This window comes from Chlorocebus sabaeus, chromosome 11 (assembly GCF_047675955.1).
Source record: "Chlorocebus sabaeus isolate Y175 chromosome 11, mChlSab1.0.hap1, whole genome shotgun sequence".
In the NCBI taxonomy this organism is placed as follows: domain Eukaryota; kingdom Metazoa; phylum Chordata; class Mammalia; order Primates; family Cercopithecidae; genus Chlorocebus; species Chlorocebus sabaeus.
This window is the reverse complement of record NC_132914.1, coordinates 10,183,590-10,207,163: the sequence shown is the minus strand read 5'-3', so window position 1 is coordinate 10,207,163 and position 23,574 is coordinate 10,183,590. Positions and strand designations below refer to the sequence as shown.

Genomic DNA, 23,574 nt, shown 5'->3' with positions numbered 1-23,574 from the left:
TAGAAGCAGTGAAGAAAAGGGAGGTAATTGGACACACAAGGCATGAGCATGAGATCCTTAGTTGGATGGCCTAGATTCAGTTGAGCACTGAGTCTAGGATACATAAATGCTTCATAAAGCTAGATTGCTATTTAAATTGCAGAACCAATATAGAATAGTGGTGAAGAGTTTGGGGTCTGGTTCCAGACCATTGGATTTAAATTCCAGTCTACCATTTACTATCAGCAGTAATGTGAGCAAATTTCTTATTCTCTAAATGTTATAGTTTCCCCATTGTAAATTGAAGATAATAATCCTCCCCATCTCACAGGATTACTTAAAGAATAAAAATGTTAGTAAGCACAAGGCACTTAGAACATTGTCTGGCACATTTCAAATGTTCAGTAAATGATTTTACAATCAGCAGATGTGTCATCTGCTGCCATCCCTACTCCCTACTATGAGGCAAGCTACAAAGAGAGTTATTCCTCTCCTAATTAAAATACTTCCAAGTTTAGTAACTGTTATTTACAATACCTCCCCTCAGATAGAGTATGCAAATAGAAATGAGACAGAAAAAAAATGCAACTCACAAGGCACAGGTGGTTACCACAAATTCTTCATCTAGAAAACCAATAACCTTGGGCATTTTTACTTGGACCTCAAATTTAGGCAAAACTGTTTTAATAAAAAAGAAAAAGAAAAAAGGGTGAGAGTGGGCCAGAGATCTTGCAAGTATTAGCAGTAGATGCTATGACAGAACCTTTAACACGTGATCACATGAAACGACTTCAGCTACAACAGGGACAGTACTGAGAAGGAGAAGTCATTCATTACCATGAGCAGTCTGTGCTACGTTCACTTGGTTAAGCTGATAATACATTTCCTAGCCTCTCTTTCTCTGAATTTGTGCAAGATTTCCCAGATAGAGGGAAGGCAGCATGATTAGTCCCTGAAGATCATCACAGTTAATGTGGTAAAGCGGGACCAATAGGTTGCAATGTATTCTTATTCTTTCCCTCCCTATGCTGAGCTCTTCTTCCCAAATGCTAGCCCTGCTGACTAACACAGGTCTCAGGCCTACCATCTGACACTTGGCTACAAGCCTACTAAAGTGGTAGCTACATGGAGTACAGAGGTAATAATCTTCCATAGATTCTTCTGTCAGCTCCTCTGCATGGTTGGTTCATTTGGGCAGCTGAGGGTTCCTGGCTTCCCAGACCTTTGCAAGCTCACATTTATACACCCCTAATCATGCTTCAGAACTGGCTGGTAATTTTCTCTCATCTGTCAACTCCTCCTGATGGCCTCTTACTTTTCTAGCTTCTCTCACAGTTTCGTAAGGTGTTATTCCTATAATACAATCCTATTTTGTGATTTTGATGGCAGTTCTGATGAATTTTGGGAACCACGTTTTGTGATAGGACTTCTCAGTCATGGCATAAAATATTTAATTTACATTACAAAATTCACATAACTGATAACTAATAAGATGGCTTCAATGTCTGACTTAGTAATCAACTATGGTTGAGTACTGACTAAATCAAGTGTGTTAAAGTTTAGTTGATTACTATACTTAGTTGAACTATAGTTTAGTTGATTACTAAATTATATGGTTTAGGAATCGTAGTTGATTAGAGTAGTGTAGGTGTAGGTTATAGACAACCATACAATAACCCCAGGAAATACTTTCAGTTATAAAATATAAAAAACAGATATATAGTGTATGTAGCTGACACAAAGTATTGGTTAACAAGTTATGTTTGAGTATCAATTCAAATCTTTCTTACCCCTTAATGACTCTGTGATTTTTTTTTTTTTTTTTTTTGAGACGGGGTCTCGCTCTGTCGCCCAGGCTGGAGTGCAGTGGCCGGATCTCAGCTCACTGCAAGCTCCGCCTCCCGGGTTTACACCATTCTCCTGCCTCAGCCTCCTGAGTAGCTGGGACTACAGGCGCCCGCCACCTTGCCTGGCTAGTTTTTTGCATTTTTTTAGTAGAGACGGGGTTTCACCGTGTTAGCCAGGCTGGTCTCGATCTCCTGATCTCGTGATCCGCCTGTCTCGGCCTCCCAAAGTGCTGGGATTACAGGCTTGAGCCACTGCGCCCGGCCATGACTCTGTGATTTTTTAAAGTTACTAACTTTTCCAGTACTGATACGCTCATTTGCAAAATGGGAATAATAATAGTATCTGCCCCAGAGGGGCATTGTGAGAATTAAATGAGGTAGTGCATAAAAAGCACTTAGCAAATATATAGGTAAATTTAAAAACTTGCTAATTTTCAACTATTGTATGCAAGACCTTTGATTCTTACCTATATGTGAAAATTATCTAATCTTAAATACTCTGATGTTATAAATGCCTTACACATAGAGCATTCTTACCATATTCATTCACCTCAAATGAGCGCTGTATTTTCTTCCCTGACTCTTTCTGCAGCATGATCTTGTAGGAACCCAGAATGGGCTCCACTGATAGTGGGAAAGAGAGTTGGTTGAGTCCCCCTTGCAATTTGAGACCTTGCCTTTGGAAAATTCGGTTCTTCATGGGGTCCTATAGGTGAAAATATTATGAGTTCATAGAAACAATTGAAATATATACCTTTGAGTAGAAGGGCAGCTTTGCAGGTAAGAACGACATAGGCAGCTGTATCACAGATGGTTGGTAAATTGGCCCAAAGGTATTAACAAAGTTTTATAAGAATTCCAGCCTGAGATAAGGGCAAAAAGTTTACTAGCTATGAGATATTACAGATAACGTCTCATATTGATGCCTCTTTTTGGTATTACGTATATTTATTTTGGTCAGAAATATTGGACAAGTCATCTCAAGAAATGTTCCTGCATTTACATCTTATCCACTTAGAATTTAAGGTGGACAGAAAAACAGTATTTGTTTAGCTTTGGTGAAATGGTGAGGGAAGGGACAGATGCAATTTAATGTAACTTGTAGAGAGTCCTCATTCCAGTTGTAATGTACGATATACCACTTACCTCAATATAAACCACTGGAAACTGGAAAGAAAAAAAGATAGTATGAGCACACGGTAGAATATAGAAGGAGAAAACCATGACACCAGCACTGACAGAGTATATGGGCCAGAGAAAGTGAGTCTGTATATTCCAAATGAGGAAATACCCCATTCGGTTCACAGCACTTTATATGTTTAGCTTGGGACATACATCTTTCAAGAAGTCATGACTTCCTTATTGTCAAATAACATACAATTGAGGAAACCTATTTAGATAAAAAGGTCCGAATAATAAGCTTATTATTATTTCACAGATGATATTTGTTTAAGAGGGAAATCAAATTCACACATTTATTTAATGAAAGTAACTAGAATCTTTAAAAGGACAACTTCAACTGCATACTGAATTCATTTTAAGAATGCGGTTTATCGAGTGCCTTGATTCTGACCTCCCTTATTCTTCTAGCAGAGATATCCTTATGAGATCTTCCTGTGGTGGGTTTAAAATACCTCTTTAATTGGTCTTAAGTTTCCTAAAAGAATAGGCCTTATATTTTCCCTTAACCGTCACCCGTCGTTATGAGACTCACCATTTCATCCAAAGGGTGGAAATTGACATCCATAGAGACAACACGGAATTTCACTGAAACAGAGGTATTTTCCTGTGAAATCTCCCAGTAGAGCCTGGGGTAGTAGCAGCATGCCTGAATTCCCAGGATTGCAGAATAAAGTAATAAAGAAGCTCCTCCCCTCTCCCAAAGTTCCCCTTGCTCATTTGATTCCTCATACCTGTTTGTCCTGGTTTGTATATGGATTTGTCTGTCTGGACAAAGACTAGGTTCTCTGCTGTAGTTACATGTATTGATTTGCTCTTTGTGAAATGCAGAGTCGCCCCCTTTACCTCCACAGCAATGACCACCCAGGAAGATGGTAATTCTGGAATCTGTAAAACAGAAATGAGCTGAAGAATCTGCCCAGACTTATTTCTGAATTTCTCAGCCATTAGGAGTTTCTGTCTTCCTGGTTGGTCCCTGAGAATTAGTAAGGGACAAAGTCAAGGATTATGCTCCTTGTTTTAAAAGTAGATTATTATGATGTTGTAACATGACAGTAACATGATTGAAGGAGAAAATATTGCAATGAGATGAGCTAATTCTTTCAAGCCAGTTATGACTGAAATGGGATGCTTACATTTTCACAGCAAAAGGGTGATATTAAAATAATTATTAAATTTTATTTTTCAAAGGTCAACAACATTATATATTATACGGCCAGGCACAGTGGCTCATGCCTATAGTCCCAGCACTTTGGGAGGCCAAGGTGGGCAGATTGCTTGAGCGCAGGAGTTCAAGACCCGCTACAGTATCAGCTACTCAGGAGGCTGAGGTGGGAGGATCAACTGAGCCTGGGAGGCCAAGGCTGCAGTGAGCCTTGATGGCACCACTGCACTCCAGCCTGGGTGCCAGAAAGAGACCCTGTCTCAAGAAAAAAATTATGTTATTATTTGTGGTAGTCATGTATGATTAAACAATTAATACCTTAAGTAGTAAAAGATTAAAAGGATAATACATCAACTATCAACCATTGGTGAGATCTTATATAAGTTATTTGACTTTATAAATCTCAGTGTTTCTATCTGTAATGGCATGAATATTATTTACCTCAGAAATTTAAGATCAGATTAAATCCTTTCTATAACTACTGTTTTACGCATGACACTTGTTTGTAAATATCATGTGAGCATATTCAGAAGAACTTCCATTCTTAAAATCTAAATTGAGGCTGGGCACGGTGGCTCACGACTGTAATCCCAGCATTTTGGGAGGCCAAGGTGGGTGGATCACAAGGTCAGGAGATCGAGACCATCCTGGCTAACATGGTGAAATCCCATCTCTACTAAAAATACAAAAATTAGCTGGGCATGGTGGCGGGCGCCTGTAGTCCCAGCTACTTCGGAGGCTGAGGCAGGAAAATGGCATGAACCCGGGAGGTGGAGTGCAGTGAGCCGAGACCATGCCACTGCACTCCAGCCTGGGTGACAGAGCGAGACTCCGTCTCAAAAAAAAAAAAGAAAAAGAAAAAGAAAAAAGAAAATGTACATTGAGATTCACTCTGTATTTCTCATTTTTCTTTCATTATGCATTTTTATTTTCAAAGGATCAGAACCAAAGGTATCAGCCAATATAATATGCTCTTTCTCTTTCCAGCTCCCTTACTTCAAGGAGCAGTACTGACCGTGAAGGAACTGCAGTAGAAATAGTTCCTCTTCGTCACCAGGTCTGTGAAGAGGGGACTGTTCTGCATTTCATACCTCAGAGTTACTTTCAGTGCCACCGTCTCATTCAGGTGATTAAGGATGACACAGGCCTTTTCAGGAACTCCAGTGTAGAGGTGCGATGGGACCAGCATTAAGTACTGCCTGTGGAGGGGAGAAGTCCAGATTAACTATGGAGGAGTCAAAAAGACATCATTATTATGGGCATTTTCTAGGTAATTTTTGCTTTTGTCACCAATCATAGAACAGAGACAGATTTCAGCAGGAGTGTGTTCTCCAAAGGCCAACCCCAAAGATCTGAGGAACTGAGAAAACCTCAAATTAAACCTCAGATACGCTTCTCTTCTGTTGTGGAAATACTCACCCACATAATATTAGAAAACCTGTCAATAGCCATGGGTAAGCAATCCATGAGTTGTTTTGTATTTTGGATAAAAATTTCAAAATTTCAAAATGTGAATCAACCAACAAATCATCATTGAAAGCATTAAGGACCTCTCTGCACGTGGTCTTGGGTTTTGCATGAATGTTACTACAAATCTCTTTGTTCCAGGAAACTAGGAAAAATATAACATTTAATACCTGGGGAGAAACTGAATTGCTTTTCACTACGACCATGGGAGCAAAAATATCTTTTCTTTCTTTAGCTCTTTGGTGATGGAGACAAGGCAAACTGAGCTAGGCTAATCACCAGACATACTGCCATAGACACCCGGAAGAAAATACCACTCTCCTCTCACCAATTGCCCTGCACAATCACCCAGGCACACTACATCTGGGGATGCTGTACGTGTGCACACTCTTCTCTCTCTTCCTGAGTGTCCCTGTCTACCTGGAAAACTTCTGTTTGCTTCATAAGACTTATCTCAAAAGCGACTTTCTCTGTGCAGAATTTGGTGAAGTCCTCTCTCTTCCATCAGGCCTCATGAAGAGTGAGCTTTCTTTGGAAGTATTCTGACAGAATCCTGCCATGCCTGCTTCTGTTTTTCTTCTATAGTTCATTCTCTGTGCACCATCTCTCTACTTTTCCATGCTGTGAGGTGTTGAGGGCAGTGCCTGAATTTTGTTAATCTGTAGATTCCCAAGACCTAATGCCAGCTCCTGAAGGTGTGCCAAAGGATTGAGTGAACTGACACACAAATCCTGGCTTGTCTGTTGAGCATACATTCATCCTGGCAATCCCTGACTTGAGGAAAACACAGGTACTGAGTCATTTCACAGTTGTCACGACGTGCGATCCATTTTATGAATCAATAAAACATGTATCCCTTTTTGGGTAGGAATTCTATATTCTTTTTTGGTAAATGTTTCATAGATGTTGCTGCCTTATGTCTGTGAGCTTCCTGAAACTGGAGGATGTCTCTTTCCATGTGAGTAGTAATGACTTGCTGATCCTTCCTGGTCCCTTTGACAGCAGAAAATTGTGTAGGGAATTAGGAAACACAGATCAAAGAGATAATACAGTGGGAAAAAAGGAGGACAATATAAGTTTCTGGAAATAGTGCTTACGGTTCTGCAGCAGCTGAAGCATCACTGGGAAGGAGGAGGAAAAGCAGGATCAAGACTGGCTGGGGCAGTTCATTTCTCATTATGGTGCAGAAAGGAGGAGGGCAGAATGGGAGTCTGAGCCCTCGATTCTTTTAACCCTGTTCTTGCTCTGGCTCACTGGTTTTTATTTCATCTGATGGGCAGTGAAAGTAAACTGCCAATCATTTATTTTTGTAACATATTAACTACTTCCAGCATTAAAAAAAATCAATTCCAGATAATTTTCATGACTATAGGTATTATTTTATCCACTTTCCCAAATTTTCTAAATTCCTGAAAAATAGTAGTTTGAGGCTACCACTAGCTCAGGTCATTAATCAGTTTTAAAACTATTTTCATGAAAATACAAAATAAATTACATGATTTGATGAAATAAACCAATATTCTTGAATTTTTAAAAAGAGGTATTAATGTAAATCCATATCCCAAATGTGTTTTGGTAATCTAGGGAGCACAACATCTATTATTCACCCAAGATTCATCCTAACTGGCTCTTCACTGAAACACGGAAAAGAAGTCTGTCACAGAATTTTAAATAAAATAAGTTTGGGAGCAACCTCTCCATTGCTTGAAAGATTCACTTTTGATTTGTATAGGCATTCTTATGTTTATTATTTTAAAAAGGGCTGTTCGTTGGGTATAACAACGTATGTAATATATAATTACTATTTCTTAGTTCATTCAACATCTAGAATATAAACCCAATTAACTTATGTTGTTCTCTAAGAAAATGATCTCTCTTTGATGAACATTCTTATTTAATTTTATCCTGAGTGATAGAAAATATTTTATCAACAGTGATGCATCATCCTGTTTGCTTTCCAAGGGGGATTCAGATGTTAGAATTTATTTTTATGGAACACTGAAAAGAAGAAATGTCCCATTGTTAAATTAATAAAACTAGGGCCTTATAAAATTGAAGTTTGCACATTTTGAATAAAGAACTGATTTCAACTATAAAATAAGATGTGAAGAGAAATAGGCACTTCAGAGAATGAGGAATATTTTATTGTGTTCTCTTCTAAATTAGAGCTAAGCAGATCTTGACGTACCCTTTTCTATATGACCTGGAAGAGTGATGGAGAAGTAAAGATGATGTATGTGACAACAGTTGGTGAACTGCAAAACTGTAGATATGTAAGCTACTAAAATTCCAATGATGATAAACTATGGCTAAAAAAATGCCAAGTCAAATAGAATAAACTATAGTATAATACATTGTGTTAGCCTTTGGTAGTTGACAAATACTTGCTTGGGTGATTGTAAAACTCTTCTGATTTATTTTGGCTCCATTTGTATGCTCTCTTACTTCCACCCGTCTTCCCAGCTCTTCCCAACTCCCACCCTCACCCCTAAATTACCATAAATGTGCTTATTGTCTATCAGCTTAATATGGGATAAACTAACCTACAGTAAGCAGTAAATGACTTTTAAGAAGTCTCTATATTACTTTTTCCAGGCATGACTATCCTTTTTAGATATGCACCAAACCTGTATTTGACCAAATGCTGAATGACTAAACATAAAATCCTTTTTCGTAGGCATGAAGCAAAAATTGTCATCACAGTTTGAACTTCTGGAATAGAAGAATAAATCTCAAGAATTATCAGAATTTTATCATTTTAATTTTTAATTAAAAATTTTAGTGGATGCATTTGAAATATTTGACATTATAGGGTAAACACAATACTTTCTCAGTACTGTCAGCTAAGGCTTCTATACTTCTGGGATCTTCAAACATTTTCCTTGTATTCCTTAAAAGAATTTTATTAAACATGTAATATCTCACATATACCTGACATCTAAAATTTTCACCATTATCAAGATGGTAAGTGTAGTATAATACTGATATTTTAAAAATAAAATGTAATACCACTTTTTAAATGTATCCAATGAAATGTAGACACTGCAGTGATTTTTTTGCCCACCACCATTCCTGTAAAACATACATGAACACTTTTTCCCCAGTAGGAAACTTTATATCGCTCTTGTTTCTTTTTAGTCTTGTATTTTCATTCTACTTCCTCAGGTAATTTTATCCTGGAGTTGCATACTTCAACATATTTTATTGATCACCCTATTATATGTTTCTGCAACTAAAGATCATCAAAGATTATTATAAAAATATTCTTGAGCCTGTAAAGTTCTAATTAGTAATAAATGTTTTCTAGATTGCATTATCACTAAAATTATCAATATGCTATTTACAAAATTATATATATATTGACTACAACCTTAATAGATACTAAAAATGAGAACATTTTGTTCAAAAATAATTTTTTAGTGAAATAAATCATGTATTCCAGCTGGCTCCCTCAAATAAGTTTGTGTATTCTTGGATGAATATTGCTTATTGCTGGATTAAAACAAGTTTCATCTATTCTCTATTTTTTCTACTCTGCTCTATTTCAGTTCTAGAATATTGCTATTCTGTTTTCTATTGTATAGATGTAAGCACTAAGAAAACCTGTTCACATAAAGAGAGAAATAGAAATATGGGACATTCTATTATAACAATGTTATCTAAATATTTAGGCTTCCATGTTATAAGCCAAAGGTCACATTATAATCATTAAAAATTACTTTCAATTATCTATCAGCTGATAAATCCTCTGTAACTTTATTGAAAGCAAAGTGCTAAACCAGGTCAATTGCAACAGGATTTGGAAATCAGCCATTATGATCATTCTTATTCTCGGTTCCTAGAAAGTATTCAATAAAGGCTTAAAAGGACTTATAAATGGCCACCAATCATTACTTTCTTACTTAAAAACACAGCTTTTACCAAATATACTCAGAAAGTTTGGAAATTTTGAAATATCATTTATTTTAATATACTTTTTCAATATAAAGCCTCATAAAAGGCTTTTATCTGATCAGAACCATAACCTGCACATTTAGTTCATTTCATTTAACGAAAGTCTCCACCAGTAACCTGACTTACAAAGCCAGTCCTTATTGTCAAAATAACCATTCAAACTGGACTTATTTCTTACAGGAAAATATGTTGCATTATTTTTAATTTCAATAAACTCACTAATATATATTCCCAGGATGACTCTCCCACGCTGCAATTCTAAGATAAAGAGTTTTGCCGGATATTTGTTACCTAGATGAAGTGAGACAGCCCTACTTTGATATTTCTTTCCATGATTTCTGCTTTATTCTTATGGAACTCTCAGAGGGAATACAACATTGACAAGAGTTGGAAAAGAGAAGAGGGGAATTTTAAATGTGAATTGTAATCATTTCCGTCACCTCTACAATATGTATGAGTACAGAAAATTTCAGAACAGGCCAAAAGAATCCATTTCTAGCATAATGTTTTTCTTATACCAGAAATTGTTTTAAGACAGATGGGTATATGATGCCTACACTGGGCTTATGATGCTTTGATTAAGAGCATTTGTGCAAATATCAATATTTTGATTTGTCTTTTTGTAAGAGATAAGCAAGGTGTTTTTCGCTCCAAGATACATCTAAAATACATATTATAAGTGAAAGAGAACATTTATATTAAAATCAACTCATAAGTTATGCCATGATATTACAGCGTGATGACAGTGATTTCATATCATTAGTTACGACAATCGTAGGATTATTGATCATGCACAATTTCAGGGATCCCAGAAATGACATAGACATAAACTGAGGGCAAAGTTGACTGTACCTAAAAGATTTTAGCCAAATGTCAAAGTCAAAGATAAATGTCATAGTGCCCCAACAAATAGTATGTGTTTATCAAAAGTGATAAACCTGAAGACGTCATCACAACATCAAAAACTTCAATGAAAAAGACAAGACAAAAGCTAAGTTATGACTGTAATTATAGCAATAAATATAGGGACTAGAAGCGAAGAGATATATGTGAAAAAAGTTGACTTTGTAATTGCAAATAGTTTTGACACATTAATTGTACGGCACATTTTTCAAATGATCTAAAATAAAGCTACTTTTAAAAGGAACTCTACAAAAGACATTATTACCTTTGGACATATTTCTAAACCAACTTTATTTTCAAAGAGAGCTGTGTTTACAAAGCATTGAGCAACTTTGAGTGGGTTGAGACTGAAAGTATCCTTGCCACTGGAGTATATACTGAGGGAGGCAGAGTTGGAATCATTAGCATATGTGGAATGAAATTAATACATGTATTAGCACATAAGGGATGTGAATAGCAATACTTTTAATAAACAAAAAAATCAGGAATCTTGGTTGTAAAATTTATCTACCATATTAATATGCTGATTAATCCTGTACGTTTTCTCTCCTTGTGAATACTTGGGCTGGCAGAGAACAGGCGGGAAAAATCAGGAGATTACAGACCATATTTCCATCCTTCAAGTACTTCCCTGCATGGATACTGAGAGGCAGAACAAATGATAAAAAGAATATGATGAATGTGCTTTTTGTCTTATTAGAAAGACTTACACTTAATATGACACTATATTAATGTTCAGAGATTAGGCCAGTGGGCTTGTCAACTGAGCTGTAATTCCACCAATCTGCTTTAGTCAATACTGCAATCGTGCTTCCTTCTATACACATTATTAAAAACTGCCCTAGTGGCAAAATAATCTTCTACCAGCCCAGTCTTCTTTTTTTATACTAGAATTAAAATTTTTATTCATTAAAAACATTATTAGGAGAGTGAAAGGAAAAGTCATAGAGAAAAAAGAGAGATTTTCTGTATATATAATTGACAAGTGCTTATACCCAGAATATATTGAAGACTTCCAGAAATAAATTAGAAAAAGACCTAGCACCTTACACAAAAGAATATCCAAATAGCTAATAAACATATGAAAAGTTACTTGGTCGCCAGAGAAATGAAAATTAATACCACAATGAAATCCTCTACATATCCTCCAAAATGTTTAAAGTTAAGATTCATAATCCCAAGTTTTAGTGGGGATGTGGAGCAACTGAATCTCTTATCCAATTGCGAAAATGAATCATCACTATCTACTAGAATCCACCATCCACATGACCTCTGTCCCAGCAATTTTTACCGCTACATAAATACCCAGGAGAGTGACAATGTGCAAAAAGTCACGCGTAAGAACATTTGCAGTTGCATTATTTATAACAGCTCCAAATTGAAACAACTCAAATGTCTCACAATACGATATGTAAATTGTGGCATATTCGTACAATTATAACCATATAGTGTTTTTCAATGAAATGGAATAATGTTAACTGCATCAGCATCAATGAATCCCACGAATATAGAACAAAAGATGCCCCCCCCCCACACACACACACGTATACACAAACACATTACAAATCATATAATTCTATTTACAGAAACACCGGTGTGTTCATTCTAAGTCATTCCAGACTAGTCTTCTTTCTTGCTCTTAGTGAATCATCAATGGAAGTTTTGCTCAGGAGAATGAAATGTTCCATACCTGTACATACAAACCCCGGGATCCCCTGATGAATCTTCTACCTTCACCACCTCAGTCATACTGAGCTCCTTGCTTTTCTTTGGCAGTTGAGAATCTTTCTATTTGACTTGAAGCCTTCACACCGTTTATCATCTTCTCCTGTATTGTTCTTCTGCAGATGTTCTGATAGCTAACTTCCTCGCTACCTTAAACCTTTGCTCATCTGTCAGCTTCTCAATGAGGTCTACCCTGATCACAGCACTTAAAATTGCAAAATCTAACTCCCAATCTTATGGTACTCTTGATCTCCCTGGCTGTGCCTTTTTAAAAATAACACTTGTCATTTTATGACATGTTATATAATGAACTTAGTTATATTTCTTGTTTATTGCCTGTCTCTCCTCTCTGGAATATAAGGCAGAGATGTCTTGTTTTTCACTGTTTCTTCTTATTGAGAAGCACATCCACTAATAACAAGCATTCAATAATTATTTGTTGAATAAATAAATGAAAAATATTATGTGCCCATGAGACACGACACTTGCTTTTTCTCTCTTAAAAGTATATGAAAAGATCAATGGATAAATCGAATTGTATGCATATATTTAATATAGAATGAAGCAATAATATTTCAAGGAGAATGAGTTAAGAATAACTTCAGATGATGTGAAGTCAGTCTTTGTACAAGCAATCATGTAACAGAGTCAATTATATAGTTTTATCAGCAGATCACTGGACCTTCTCTTTTATTAGTGACATAGATGAATATATATACACACACACACACACACACACATATATAGTCTTTAAAATCATTAAAAATATTGATTAATGTAAGAAAGAAAGAATGAGGTTCTCATTTACATCCTTCTAGTTTATTATTATTTCTTGAGAAAATATTGCTGGGTTGATTACAAAATGGTGCTTGTGGTTGTGCAGAAGAGGGCTTCGCACAGTGCTGATGAGGCCAAGGCTGCCGTGAGCTAACTTGCATTTTTCTATCAGCCGAGGGTGTGGTGATAGCTGAGAACAGGAAGATTGTGAGTTAGCTGAGCAAGAGGGCTACCTGTCCCAGACCAAAAAGAAAGGCAGACACATAGCTTATTTGCTGTTTTCTCTTTGCTTTCCTGTACTCCTGCCAGCCTGACCCTTTCTCTTCAGTTAGGACTCCACAGATAGCATTAAAATAAGAATTCTTCTTTTACCAAGGACCTGCCAACATGGGGCACGTTCACACCAAAACTGTGAAGAAGGTGGCCCGGGTCATCACACAAAAGTATTACATGTGCGTAGGTAACAACTTCCACAGAAACAAGTGCGTGTGTGAGGAGATGGCCATTGTCCCCAGCAAGAAGCTCCGTAATAACATAGCAGCCTGTGTCAAGCATCTGATGAAGCGGATGCAGACAGGCCCATTGAGAGGTGTTTCCATTAAGCTTCAGGAGAAGGAGAGAGAAAGGAGAGACAATCATGTTCCCAAGGTCTCAGCCTCGAATCAGGAGATCATTGAAGTAGATCCTGACACTGAGGAAATGCTGAAGCTTTTGGACTTTGGCAGTCCGTCCCACCTGCCGATCACTCTGCCTACAGTTGGGATGAATTTCAAAATGCCCCTGGGGGCTGTTTGATTCTTTCTGCAATGCTGTAATGTTTTCAATAAATGTGGCACCACAACAAAAAATAAAGATTTTGTAAGATTATAAAAATCTATTTTGAGTCCGTGTAGCGTTTACCATAGCCAGTGAATGACCAGAGAATTAAAAGCCAACTAAAGGTCATTGAAAGTGGTAAACATGTTTACATTTTCATGAGTGATTTTGCAATAAAATGAGGGCACATAATAGCAGTAGTTTATAGTACTATAGCACTCCTTGGAACCTGCCTTTTTGTAGAAAAAAATGTGAATTTGAGAGAGGTTAATCTGCAATTTACTAAGAAGAGAAAATTCATACATTTTTAAGGCACAACTAAGAGGAACAATAAGGTTATTATTTTGAGAGAACAGTGCCCATTTTTGAAAATCTAAAAGGGATCTTTAAGTTCCCCAGATGATATAGGAGCTCCAAGGTAAAGGGAAGGATAGGTGTTGGGAGAAAAAGCAATAGACATGGTTGTATGTCCCCCTCCCAACTAGACCCGAGCATGGGTCAAGGTACACTATGGTAAGCACGTCTTTTGGGAGTGTGAAAAATCCAGAAACAGAACCATTAAAATAATAAAACTTCAGTTTAAAATAAAATAAACCTGCCTCAAAATAGAATTACTGATGTAGATAGATATACACTGAATGTAGAATGGTAATGAGTTAAAACATCCTACCAAATGGTAAAAGTATTCTTAGGCATAAAAATGTCACATTTTGCTTTTAAATTGAAAGTTCATCTTTTGGGGGTAGAAGAGAAAAGACTTGGGAGGAGTTAGATATGTGGAAAAAGTGATTAGTGGGGTCTCCCTCAAACAGGTGCAGGAATTTGCCATGGGTCGGAACAGAAATAAATCATATTCTGCAGTGGAAATCCAAAAATAAATAAACACACATTTCAGATTGCTGTTTTTGATTGAGCATGAACAAAAGCCTGTTATAGACAGACAAGTAAATGCAATTTAAGTAAGACATTTCGAAACGAAATTGCATTAGAGACTGTTTCTTACAGGGTCTCGCATTCTTACCAGTAACTTTAACCTTATCAATATATGTTTTTTTAATTCTGAAGAGTGAGAAAAATATGAAGTATTTCAAAGGAAACACTAAGATTTTCTCAGAATTACAGAACCATTAAGCCTCTGCTGATTGAATTAATTCCATGTTTATGTTGGTGAGGCCACAGGACTTGGTTGGGTGAAGTAACCTAAGCCCCTCTCATCTCCTTCCAGGACCCCGTGTCCTGCATCAGTTTTATTGTGTCAGCCCACCCCTGCCTCCCACTCCCAAACACCTAACTGTTATTCCAGGAGTAAACAGCAGAGTCAGTGGCTGCTGGGATATGCATATTAGAAAAAAACTGAAAAAGAGATTGATAAACTATTTTGAGCCTTTATTCCTTGCCAAACATTAGTCTAGGCTTTTTCAGGTCTTGCCTTGGGAGCTGAAAGTAAGGAAGACTTTACAATTCCTCTGTTCTAAGATTGACTGCAGGGGTGATGGGAGGATGCTGGGGGAATTCTTGCAAAGAATGATTTTTACCTCTCAGTAATACTATAACAATATATGATTTGATTAAATGAATAACTTTTTTTTTTTTTGAGACCGAGTCTCACTCTGTCACCCAGGCTGGAGTGCAGTGACATGATCTCGGCTCACTGCAACCTCCAGCTCCTGGGTTCAAGGGATTCTCCTGCCTCTGCCTCCCGAGTAGCTGGGACCACAGGCGTGCACCACCACACCCGGCTAATTTTTGTATTTTTAATGAAGATGGGGTTTCACCATGTTGGCCAGGCTGGTCTCAAACTCCTGACCTCAGGTGATCCACCCACCTCAGCCTCCCAGAGTGCTGGGATTACAGGCATGAGCCATCGCACCTGACCTCATAAACTATTTTCTAAAAGAAATCCTGTTCTGGTAACAAAGAATGGTTACTTCCCAAGTTTGCAGTGACTGTTTTTTTGTTGTTGTTGTTGTTTATGAAACTTGTTTACATTATAGTTTACTCTCTGTGTGTTTATCCTTTAGGAAAGTTAATGAAAATTACAAGTCTCTGAAAGATCTGGAGTTACTAAGAATTGAGGAAAGTTTTAGTAAGAGTTTTGTATCATTTCCTAATTAGGAGTGACTTCCTTCTCAGAACAAATTGAAGTTTAATATTTTTCATCCCAGTGGGGTGAAAAATTTACAGACACCAAGACACAAAAATCAAAAGATTTTACAAATGTTTATTTTGCCTTCTGAACAGATTGCCAAAATAACATTTAATATCACCGGGATTGAAATGTCTTTCAATTCTGACCAAAGATGGAGAACTTCGTTCAAGCAACCTTCAGGCACAATGTAGCAAATTGCCCTTTCATGCAGGGTTTTCAGGAGTCAGCGGAGACACCGTCTCTGGTTGATTTCTCTGTAGGATCTGTGGCTAATCTTATTCCTCCAAAACACAAACACACACAAAAACCCTTGCTGAGAAAGACAGACTGTCACTTGACAGAGTAAAAACAAATCCATAGGGATTTATCAAAAAATTTGTAGTCACCAACATAATGCGAAACTTATATGTTCTTCCTCAAATCCAAAGGCTAAGCTGAAAAAAACACATAGTTGGAAGAGAGCAGTTCTTTTTTTGCTATCGTCTCAATATCATTATACTTAATATTTGGCACCACAAAAAAAAATCTTCCTAAATTTTAGGTGCAGGATAAGTATGACCGTACATGGACACTAGAATCTTCAGGGAAAATTCAGTTATCCTGGGATTCTATAAACATGACTGTCTCATAAATGGGCTTCAGGGATTATAAGAACCCCTAGAGATTGTATGCACTCACATAAAAATGAGAACGTGAATCTTCATGGTCAAAGAGTCTGAAGCTTTCATCAGATTTTCAGGAGTGATATAGTTGGATGTCCCCTCCAAATCTCATGTCAAGGTGCAATCCCCAGCGTTGAAGGTGGGGCCTGGTGGGAGGTGTTTGGGTCATGGGGGTGATCCCTCATGGTTTGGTGCTGTCCTGGACATAGTGAGTTCTTAGGAGATCTGGTTGTTCAAAAGTGTGTAGCACCTTCCCCTGCAACCTCTTGCTCCTGCGCTGGCTGTGTGATGTGCCTGTTCCCACTCTGCCTTCCACTATGAGTAGAAGTTCCCTGAGGCCCCTCCAGAAGCTGAGAAGATGCTGGCACCGTGCTTGTACAGCCTGCAGAACCATGAGCCAATTAAAGCTTTTTAAAAATAAATTACCCAGCCTCAGATATTTCTTTATAGTGTGGAAAGAATGGCATAATATAAGGGGTCTATGGGAGCCAAACAAACCTGACCTAATTACTTGATTCACATTGATTGAACTTATACTGATTTAATTTGTGTTCCTTTAGAAAGCTAAAAATTGTGGTGAAAGTCTTCTTTTTGCGGTTTCAGAAATTGTATTAGTCTGTTATCACGTTGCTATAAAGAAATATTAGGTTGTTGCAAAAGTAGTCGCGATTTTTGCCATTACTTTTAATGGCAAAAACTGCAATTACTTTTTTTTTTTTTTTTTTTTGAGATGGAGTCTTGCTCTGTTGCTTGGGCTGGAGTGCAGTGCCAGGAGCTCAGCTCACTGCAACCTCCGCCTCCTGGGTTCAAACCATTCTCCTACCTCAGCCTCCCAAGTAGCTGGGATTACAGGCGCCTGCCACCATGTTCGGCTAATTCTTTGTATTTTTAGTAGAGATGGGGCTTCACTATGTTGGCCAGGCTGGTCTCAAACTCCTGACCTCAGGTGATCCACCTACCTTTGCCTCCCAAAATGCTGGAATTATAGGCATGAGCCACCACACCCCACCTGCGATTACTTTTGCACCAACCTAATACCTGAGACTGAGTAATTTATAAAGAAAAGATGTTTAATTAGCTCATGGTTCCACAGGCTGTACAGCAAGCATAGTGGCTTCAGCTTCTGGAAAGGCCTCAGGAAGCTTCCAATCATGACAGAAAGCAAAGAGAGTGTGGTTTATCACATGGTGGCAGTAGGAACAAGAAATGGAGTGGGGAAGTGCTAAACACTTCTAAACAACCAGATCTCACAAGAACTCACTGTCGCAAGATCAGCAGCAATCAGGACCAAGGGGGATGGTGCTAAAAACCATTCGTGAGAAACCACCTCCATGATCATCAAATCATCTCCCACTAGGCCCTACCTCCAACACTGGGGATTCCAATTTGACATGAGATGTGTTGGGGACACAGATCCAAACCATATCAGAAATGGAGTGCTTGCCATCTAAAGCAAGTAATCATTTATCCCCAGGAGTTAGACATAAATTGGATTAGCAAAAAACTGTTATCGAGGTTGCGTAATTCTTTTAGGCAAACAAGCATTGTCCAGGTGCTAAAAGAGAAATTCACATTGCACACAAGAAAATGCTGGTGACACCATGTGCAGGGCTCACTGTAGACTAAGGAAATGTTGCCTAAAGGAACTGTCAGTGGCTTGAACTTCTTTTTTATTTAATAGCTGTGTGGGCTCTAGAAAATTACATATACTTGTAAATTTACTTGTGAATAGTATGGTAGTATAAGGACAAAATATAGATTCACTGCTGTAGTAGCATTACAGTGGCATTGGGGCAAAACTATAAACCATGGCGCTCCCTTCAGCTTGATTTCAATAACCTAATTGTTTGTGAACATTTCAACTGAAGTCCACTGGATACCCTTTAAGCCTGCAGGGATAATCATAGCCTTACTTGCACTTCTTCTCGGAGTCAATATTTAGAGAAAAGAGGCACACACCAGATTTAGTCGTATACTATGTCCAATAAATGAAAATTGCTTCTTTATGTTCAAAAATTGCACAGTAATAAAAATCTGAATTTGGTTTTCTAGAATCATTCATTGGATATTAATTTGAACATACTCTCAACAGGAGATATCGCCCATAGAAGTGTCCTTTTCACAGCATTATCTGATGTGGTTTGGACCCACGTCGCCATCCACATCTCATGTCAAATTGTAATCCCTGATGTTGGAGAAGGGGCCTGGTGGGAGGGACTGAATCATGGGGGCAGAGTTCTCATTAATGGTTTAGCACCATCTCCCCTTGGCACTGTATAGTGAGTGAGTTCTCAGGAGACCTGGTTGTTTAAAATTGTGGAGCGCCTCCTCCTCCCTCTCTTGGTCCTACTCTTGCCATGTGAGACGCCTGATCCTGCTCTGACTTCCACCATGAGTAAAAGCTCCTTGAGGCCTCCCCTCCCCCGAAGCAGATGTCCCCGTGCTTCCTGTACAGTCTGCAGAACCATGGGTCAATTAAATCTCTTTTCTTTATACATTACCCAGTCTCAGGTATTTCTTTATAGCAGTGCAAGAATGGACTAGTACATTATCCCTTTTATCAGATTTCATGTCTGTTTATCCTTCATCTGTTGCCTTTAGATTGTTTTAACATTTATCTCTTGACCTTTTTCTACACCTTTCTGTCCTGGTTATGGCTTGATTGTGTGGCCAGAGGAGCATGAAAATATCTCTGGGAATTTATGCTTTGAGATATTATAAAGCTAAGATTCTTTGAACAGATCTTGGTGGTTTAATCTGGAGACTGAAAATGGTTAATGGGCGAATAAAAGACCCTGGGAAACCCACATGGGAGTGCTCTCTTACTCCAATGCTTACCTGCATTTTGTTTGACTTGCTACAGTGCATATTGACATTAAATAACGACCTTATGTAAGAATGTTCCATGGACTTTGGTGGAACCTTCCAAATTTCTTAACTTCGGAAATTATTGCTGTATGAACATATGAATTAATATTGCTTGATAAAAATTCTTTAGAAGGACTCTAGCCGGGCGCAGCTGCTCACGCCTGTAATCCCAGCACTTTGGGAGGCCAATGTGGGTGGATCACGAGGTCAGGAGATCGAGACCATCCTGGCTAACACAGTGAAACCCCGTCTCTACTAAAAACACAAAGAATTAGCTGGGCGTGGTGGTGGGCACCTATAATCCCAGCTATACTCGGGAGGCTGAGACAGGAGAATGGTGTGAACCCAAGAGGTGGAGCTTGCAGTGAGCCAAGATTGTGGCACTGCACTCCAGCCTGGGCAACAGAGGGAGACTCCGTCTCAAAAAAAAAAAAAAAAAAAGGACTCTAGCCAAATTATAAATAAGCCATAACAAAAACCTCTAGATAAAACAGGATGAGTAGTGAACATATATGTCTTCAAATTTTAAGTATGTATGCACATATAAAATACATATATTTAAGCTTAAATAGTGTAAGAAGTTTGTTGATGTGCAATATAAGTTATAACTAAGAATTCTTAAAATATAAGAAATATACAGTAAGGAAAATTATTATATTGGTTTATAACCATAAGCAAAATCTACAAACTGGTTGATGGAAAGAGGTAGAAAAAGTATTCCAAAGTCTATATCTTAGTACATGGTGTATGTGTGGGAAGCAGAGCAGAGGGAGTAAATATAAATATTTAAAATGTGAATTTGATGAGATGGGGTAAGAAGCAATGGGAAATGGTATGTTGAGATGTGGTTAACTTTAGCTTTTATTTTAAATAAATTCTTCTGAACTCTGTGAAAACCGACATAACAATTATTAGAAAAAAAACACAGTAGTATTTTCTGAGCGGAAGAAACACAACCATTTTTCTTCTGCCCTCACCCCACAAAACCCATAGACTTCTGTGATCAAATGTGTGAGTGAGGGAGTGAGAGTGGGGGATATTCCTCATACACCAAGCAAGCAATCAGTCATGCAGTGGACACCAGCTAGGTGTCCTCCAATGCAATTCAATTCCATCACTGTCTTCCTGGAGAAAACGTGAGACCCACAAGGTGAGGACTCGGTCCCATAAGATTGCCTCCTTTCTATGCCAATCATAAGCCCCAGGTTGTGGCCTGTGCTTCTGACCTACTGGCTACATACTGTGGGTTCCCGTGACGCCCTCCTTGGGTCTAATTAATTTGCTAGAGTGGCTCATAAAACTCAGGAAAACATGTCTATTGGCTCACAAAACTCAGGAAAACATGTCTATTGGCTCACAAAACTCAGGAAAACATGTCTATTGGCTCATAAACCTCAGAAAAACATGTCAAGGTGTATTGAAGGTACCTTAAAGAATATTACAAAAGATACAGATGAAAAGATGCATAGGGCAAGGTATGGGGAAGGGGCACAGAGCTTCCATAACCTCTCCGGGTGAACCAGCTTGACAGACAGTGTTCGGCTATCTGGAAGCCCTCCCAATGCCACTCCGTTGGGTTTTTATGGAAGCTCCATTATGTAGAAATGATTGATTAAATCACTGGCCATTGGTGATCAGCCTAACCTTCAACCCTCCACAGTTTGGAGGGGCTGAAAGTCCCAAGCCTCTACTCCCACTTTGGTCTTTCTGGTGACCAGCCCTGAAGGGAACTAGGAGCTGCCAGCCACCAGTCAACTCACTAGCACACACAAAAACATCACTTTGTAGATTCTAAGGATTTTACGAATTGTATGCTTCGAAACAGGGTTGAGGAGCAAATATATATTTCAAAGTATTATAGGCTCCTAATTGGAAAAAGAAAAAAAATAGCAGAAAGACTAGACTGTAAATGTTTCCTATCAGAGCTGACACTCTCCTGGATCAGGAAAAAGGCCCAGAAAAGGAGGAGGATTCTCTTCAGAATGTAGATTTCTCCTCCAAGAGACAGCTTTGCAGGACTATTTCAAGACACAGCAAAGAAACATAATGTGGGGTAAACTACTTCAATTTCTTTCAAGACCTTCTATCTGTCATTTGATGCTATACTAAAATGTTGTATCTTATTGCTACAAAGAGTCTGTTTTGTCAGCCTTATGATCTGTTTTAATGTTAATGTCGGTCAGCTGTGCCTGAATTCCAAAAGGGAGGAGAGAATAATGAGGCATGTCGGACCCCCCTTCCCATCACAGCCTGAACTAGTTTTTCAGGTTAACTTTGGAATGCCCCTGGCCGAGAGTAGGGGTCCCTGCAGATGGCTGCTGGAGGTGGTGTTGGGGAAGAGGGGTTTAGAATTTTATTTTTGGTTTATAAGGCTTAGACACAGGAGAATGAGGGCTAGCAGCATGTACCTGGGATGAAAGTCGGGAGGCAATGTGACCAAGAAAGCAGAAAACCTTAAGGGGCCGTGACCTGCGGGCTGTCCTGAGCTGAGAAGGTCTGAGACAACTCAGCCTCATCCATCATGACCACGTGTCCCAGGGGCTGCCTGACCTGGGGAGATCAGAATGTCATCCTGGGAGACCTTTGCTAGGCTTTTCTGAAAAGGTTGTTTTTACATGAACTGTGTACTATATTTCTTTTCTTTTCTCTTTTTCTTCTTTTCTCTCTCTTTTTTTTTTTCTTTTGTTTTCAAGTAGGGAGGGAGGGGGTAACTAACAGTAGGTCCCCGGGTGCGTACTAACCCTGCACAGGGAATGCAAAGAGGAAGCCAGAAGATCTGCCCCTGGAGAGGGGGGCGACCCTGCCCCAGGCCTCCACCACGTGGCCATCCCCTTGGAGGCCATCTTTCTAATGTGGATTGCACTGTGGCTTCCCAGGCAATGGAGGCCACGGCTGTGGACCCAGGCCTGCCTTCTCGGGAAAGGCTCCTCAGAGAGCCGGTGGCCTGCAGAGAGGACCCATGCAACCTCAGAGACCCGGAGACCCAGCAAGCCGGCGACCCCACCCGTCAGAGCAGGGTTCTTGCCCTATGCCCTTTGTTAAAGGAAACAAACCTGGATAGGGTGAAGTCTGTGGGCTTACAAGTTTCACTGCCAATCCCAACCGAGGGCCACAGCTCCTTGTTAAGTCAAATTAGCATTGCAAAGAAATAAATAAAGGTATTGGAGAAAGAGTTATTCAGTGATTATGGAGCCAAATTGTGAAAAAATAGTACTCACACAGCTCTTCACACGAGGTCAGGAGATCGAGACCATCCTGGCGAACGCGGTGAAACCCCGTCTCTACTAAAAATACAAAAACATTAGCCTGGCGTGGTGGCGGGTGCCTGTAGTCACAGCTACTCCGGAGGCTGAGGCAGGAGAATGGCGTGAACCCGGGAGGCGGAGCTTGCAGTGAGGGGAGATCGCGCCACTGCACTCCAGCTGGGGGGACAGAGCGAGACTCCGTCTCAAAAAAAAAAAAAAAAAAAAAAAAAAAAAAAAAAATTACGGCACAGAGGGTGGCATGGAGAACGTAGTACGGAGAGTTTGAGAGGGAGGGGGAGATTGTCCCATATAAACTAAGAGAGAGAGAGAGAAAATGTCACAAAATGTTTGGGTTTCAGAGTGAAATAGAAGTAGAAAGCTCTCAAAATTAAAAAAAGAGACAAACTCATCCTTATCTTTCCCCTCCTTTTTCTTTAGATAATGATTTCCTGTTTTTTTCCAAGCAGGATAGAAGCGTGTTGAAAAAGTTAAAACGGTAAATGTTAATGAAAGCAAATGGGACAGTGCTGAAAAAAGCATCTCTCTATGAGAAATGTACCTCCTGAAGGGCATGTTCAAAGGAAAATTCAATGAAATGTTTTTGGAAAATAAAAAGTTATGAGATTTGAGCAAAACAGAGTGACCTTGCTTATTGGAAATGATCAGCGCTTAAAAATGTATCTCTGTGTGCCTCTTGGTGGCTCTAAGTTGCCTCCCAGAAGGTCAAGTTTTTACTTGATTAGATCTGGACTGAGACTAAAATATGTAGTTTATTCAATCACAATCTTAATGGGTCTTTATTTTTGAAAAAATTTTAGCTTTTCCTTTAAAACTAGTT

General features: G+C 38.7%; 2 protein-coding genes across 3 annotated transcripts in view; one reads left to right on the top strand and one right to left on the bottom strand.

Moving 5' to 3' along the window:
- LOC103218545 (pregnancy zone protein-like) overlaps positions 1–22,898 on the bottom strand; it is a 65,798-nt gene extending 42,900 nt beyond the window's left edge. The window contains exons 1-7 of one of the 2 annotated variants that reach the window (XM_007967542.3): positions 22,710–22,898; positions 5,186–5,369; positions 3,740–3,893; positions 3,541–3,593; positions 2,973–2,993; positions 2,364–2,532; positions 573–657 (exon numbers count right to left, since the gene is read on the bottom strand). In XM_007967542.3, the coding sequence (XP_007965733.3) occupies positions 573–657; positions 2,364–2,532; positions 2,973–2,993; positions 3,541–3,593; positions 3,740–3,893; positions 5,186–5,359 (656 nt within the window). In that variant the 5' untranslated portion in view covers positions 5,360–5,369; positions 22,710–22,898. Of the gene's footprint in view, positions 1–572; positions 658–2,363; positions 2,533–2,972; positions 2,994–3,540; positions 3,594–3,739; positions 3,894–5,185; positions 5,370–22,709 lie in introns of those variants that run through there. The other variant, XM_037995162.2, reaches the window with a different exon arrangement.
- Positions 12,903–13,791, top strand: LOC103218544 (small ribosomal subunit protein eS17-like). The gene has a single exon (XM_037995163.2). The coding sequence runs from the start codon at positions 13,384–13,386 to the stop codon at positions 13,789–13,791; it is 408 nt and encodes a 135-aa protein (XP_037851091.2). The 5' UTR covers positions 12,903–13,383.
- Positions 22,899–23,574: the final 676 nt, after the last annotated feature.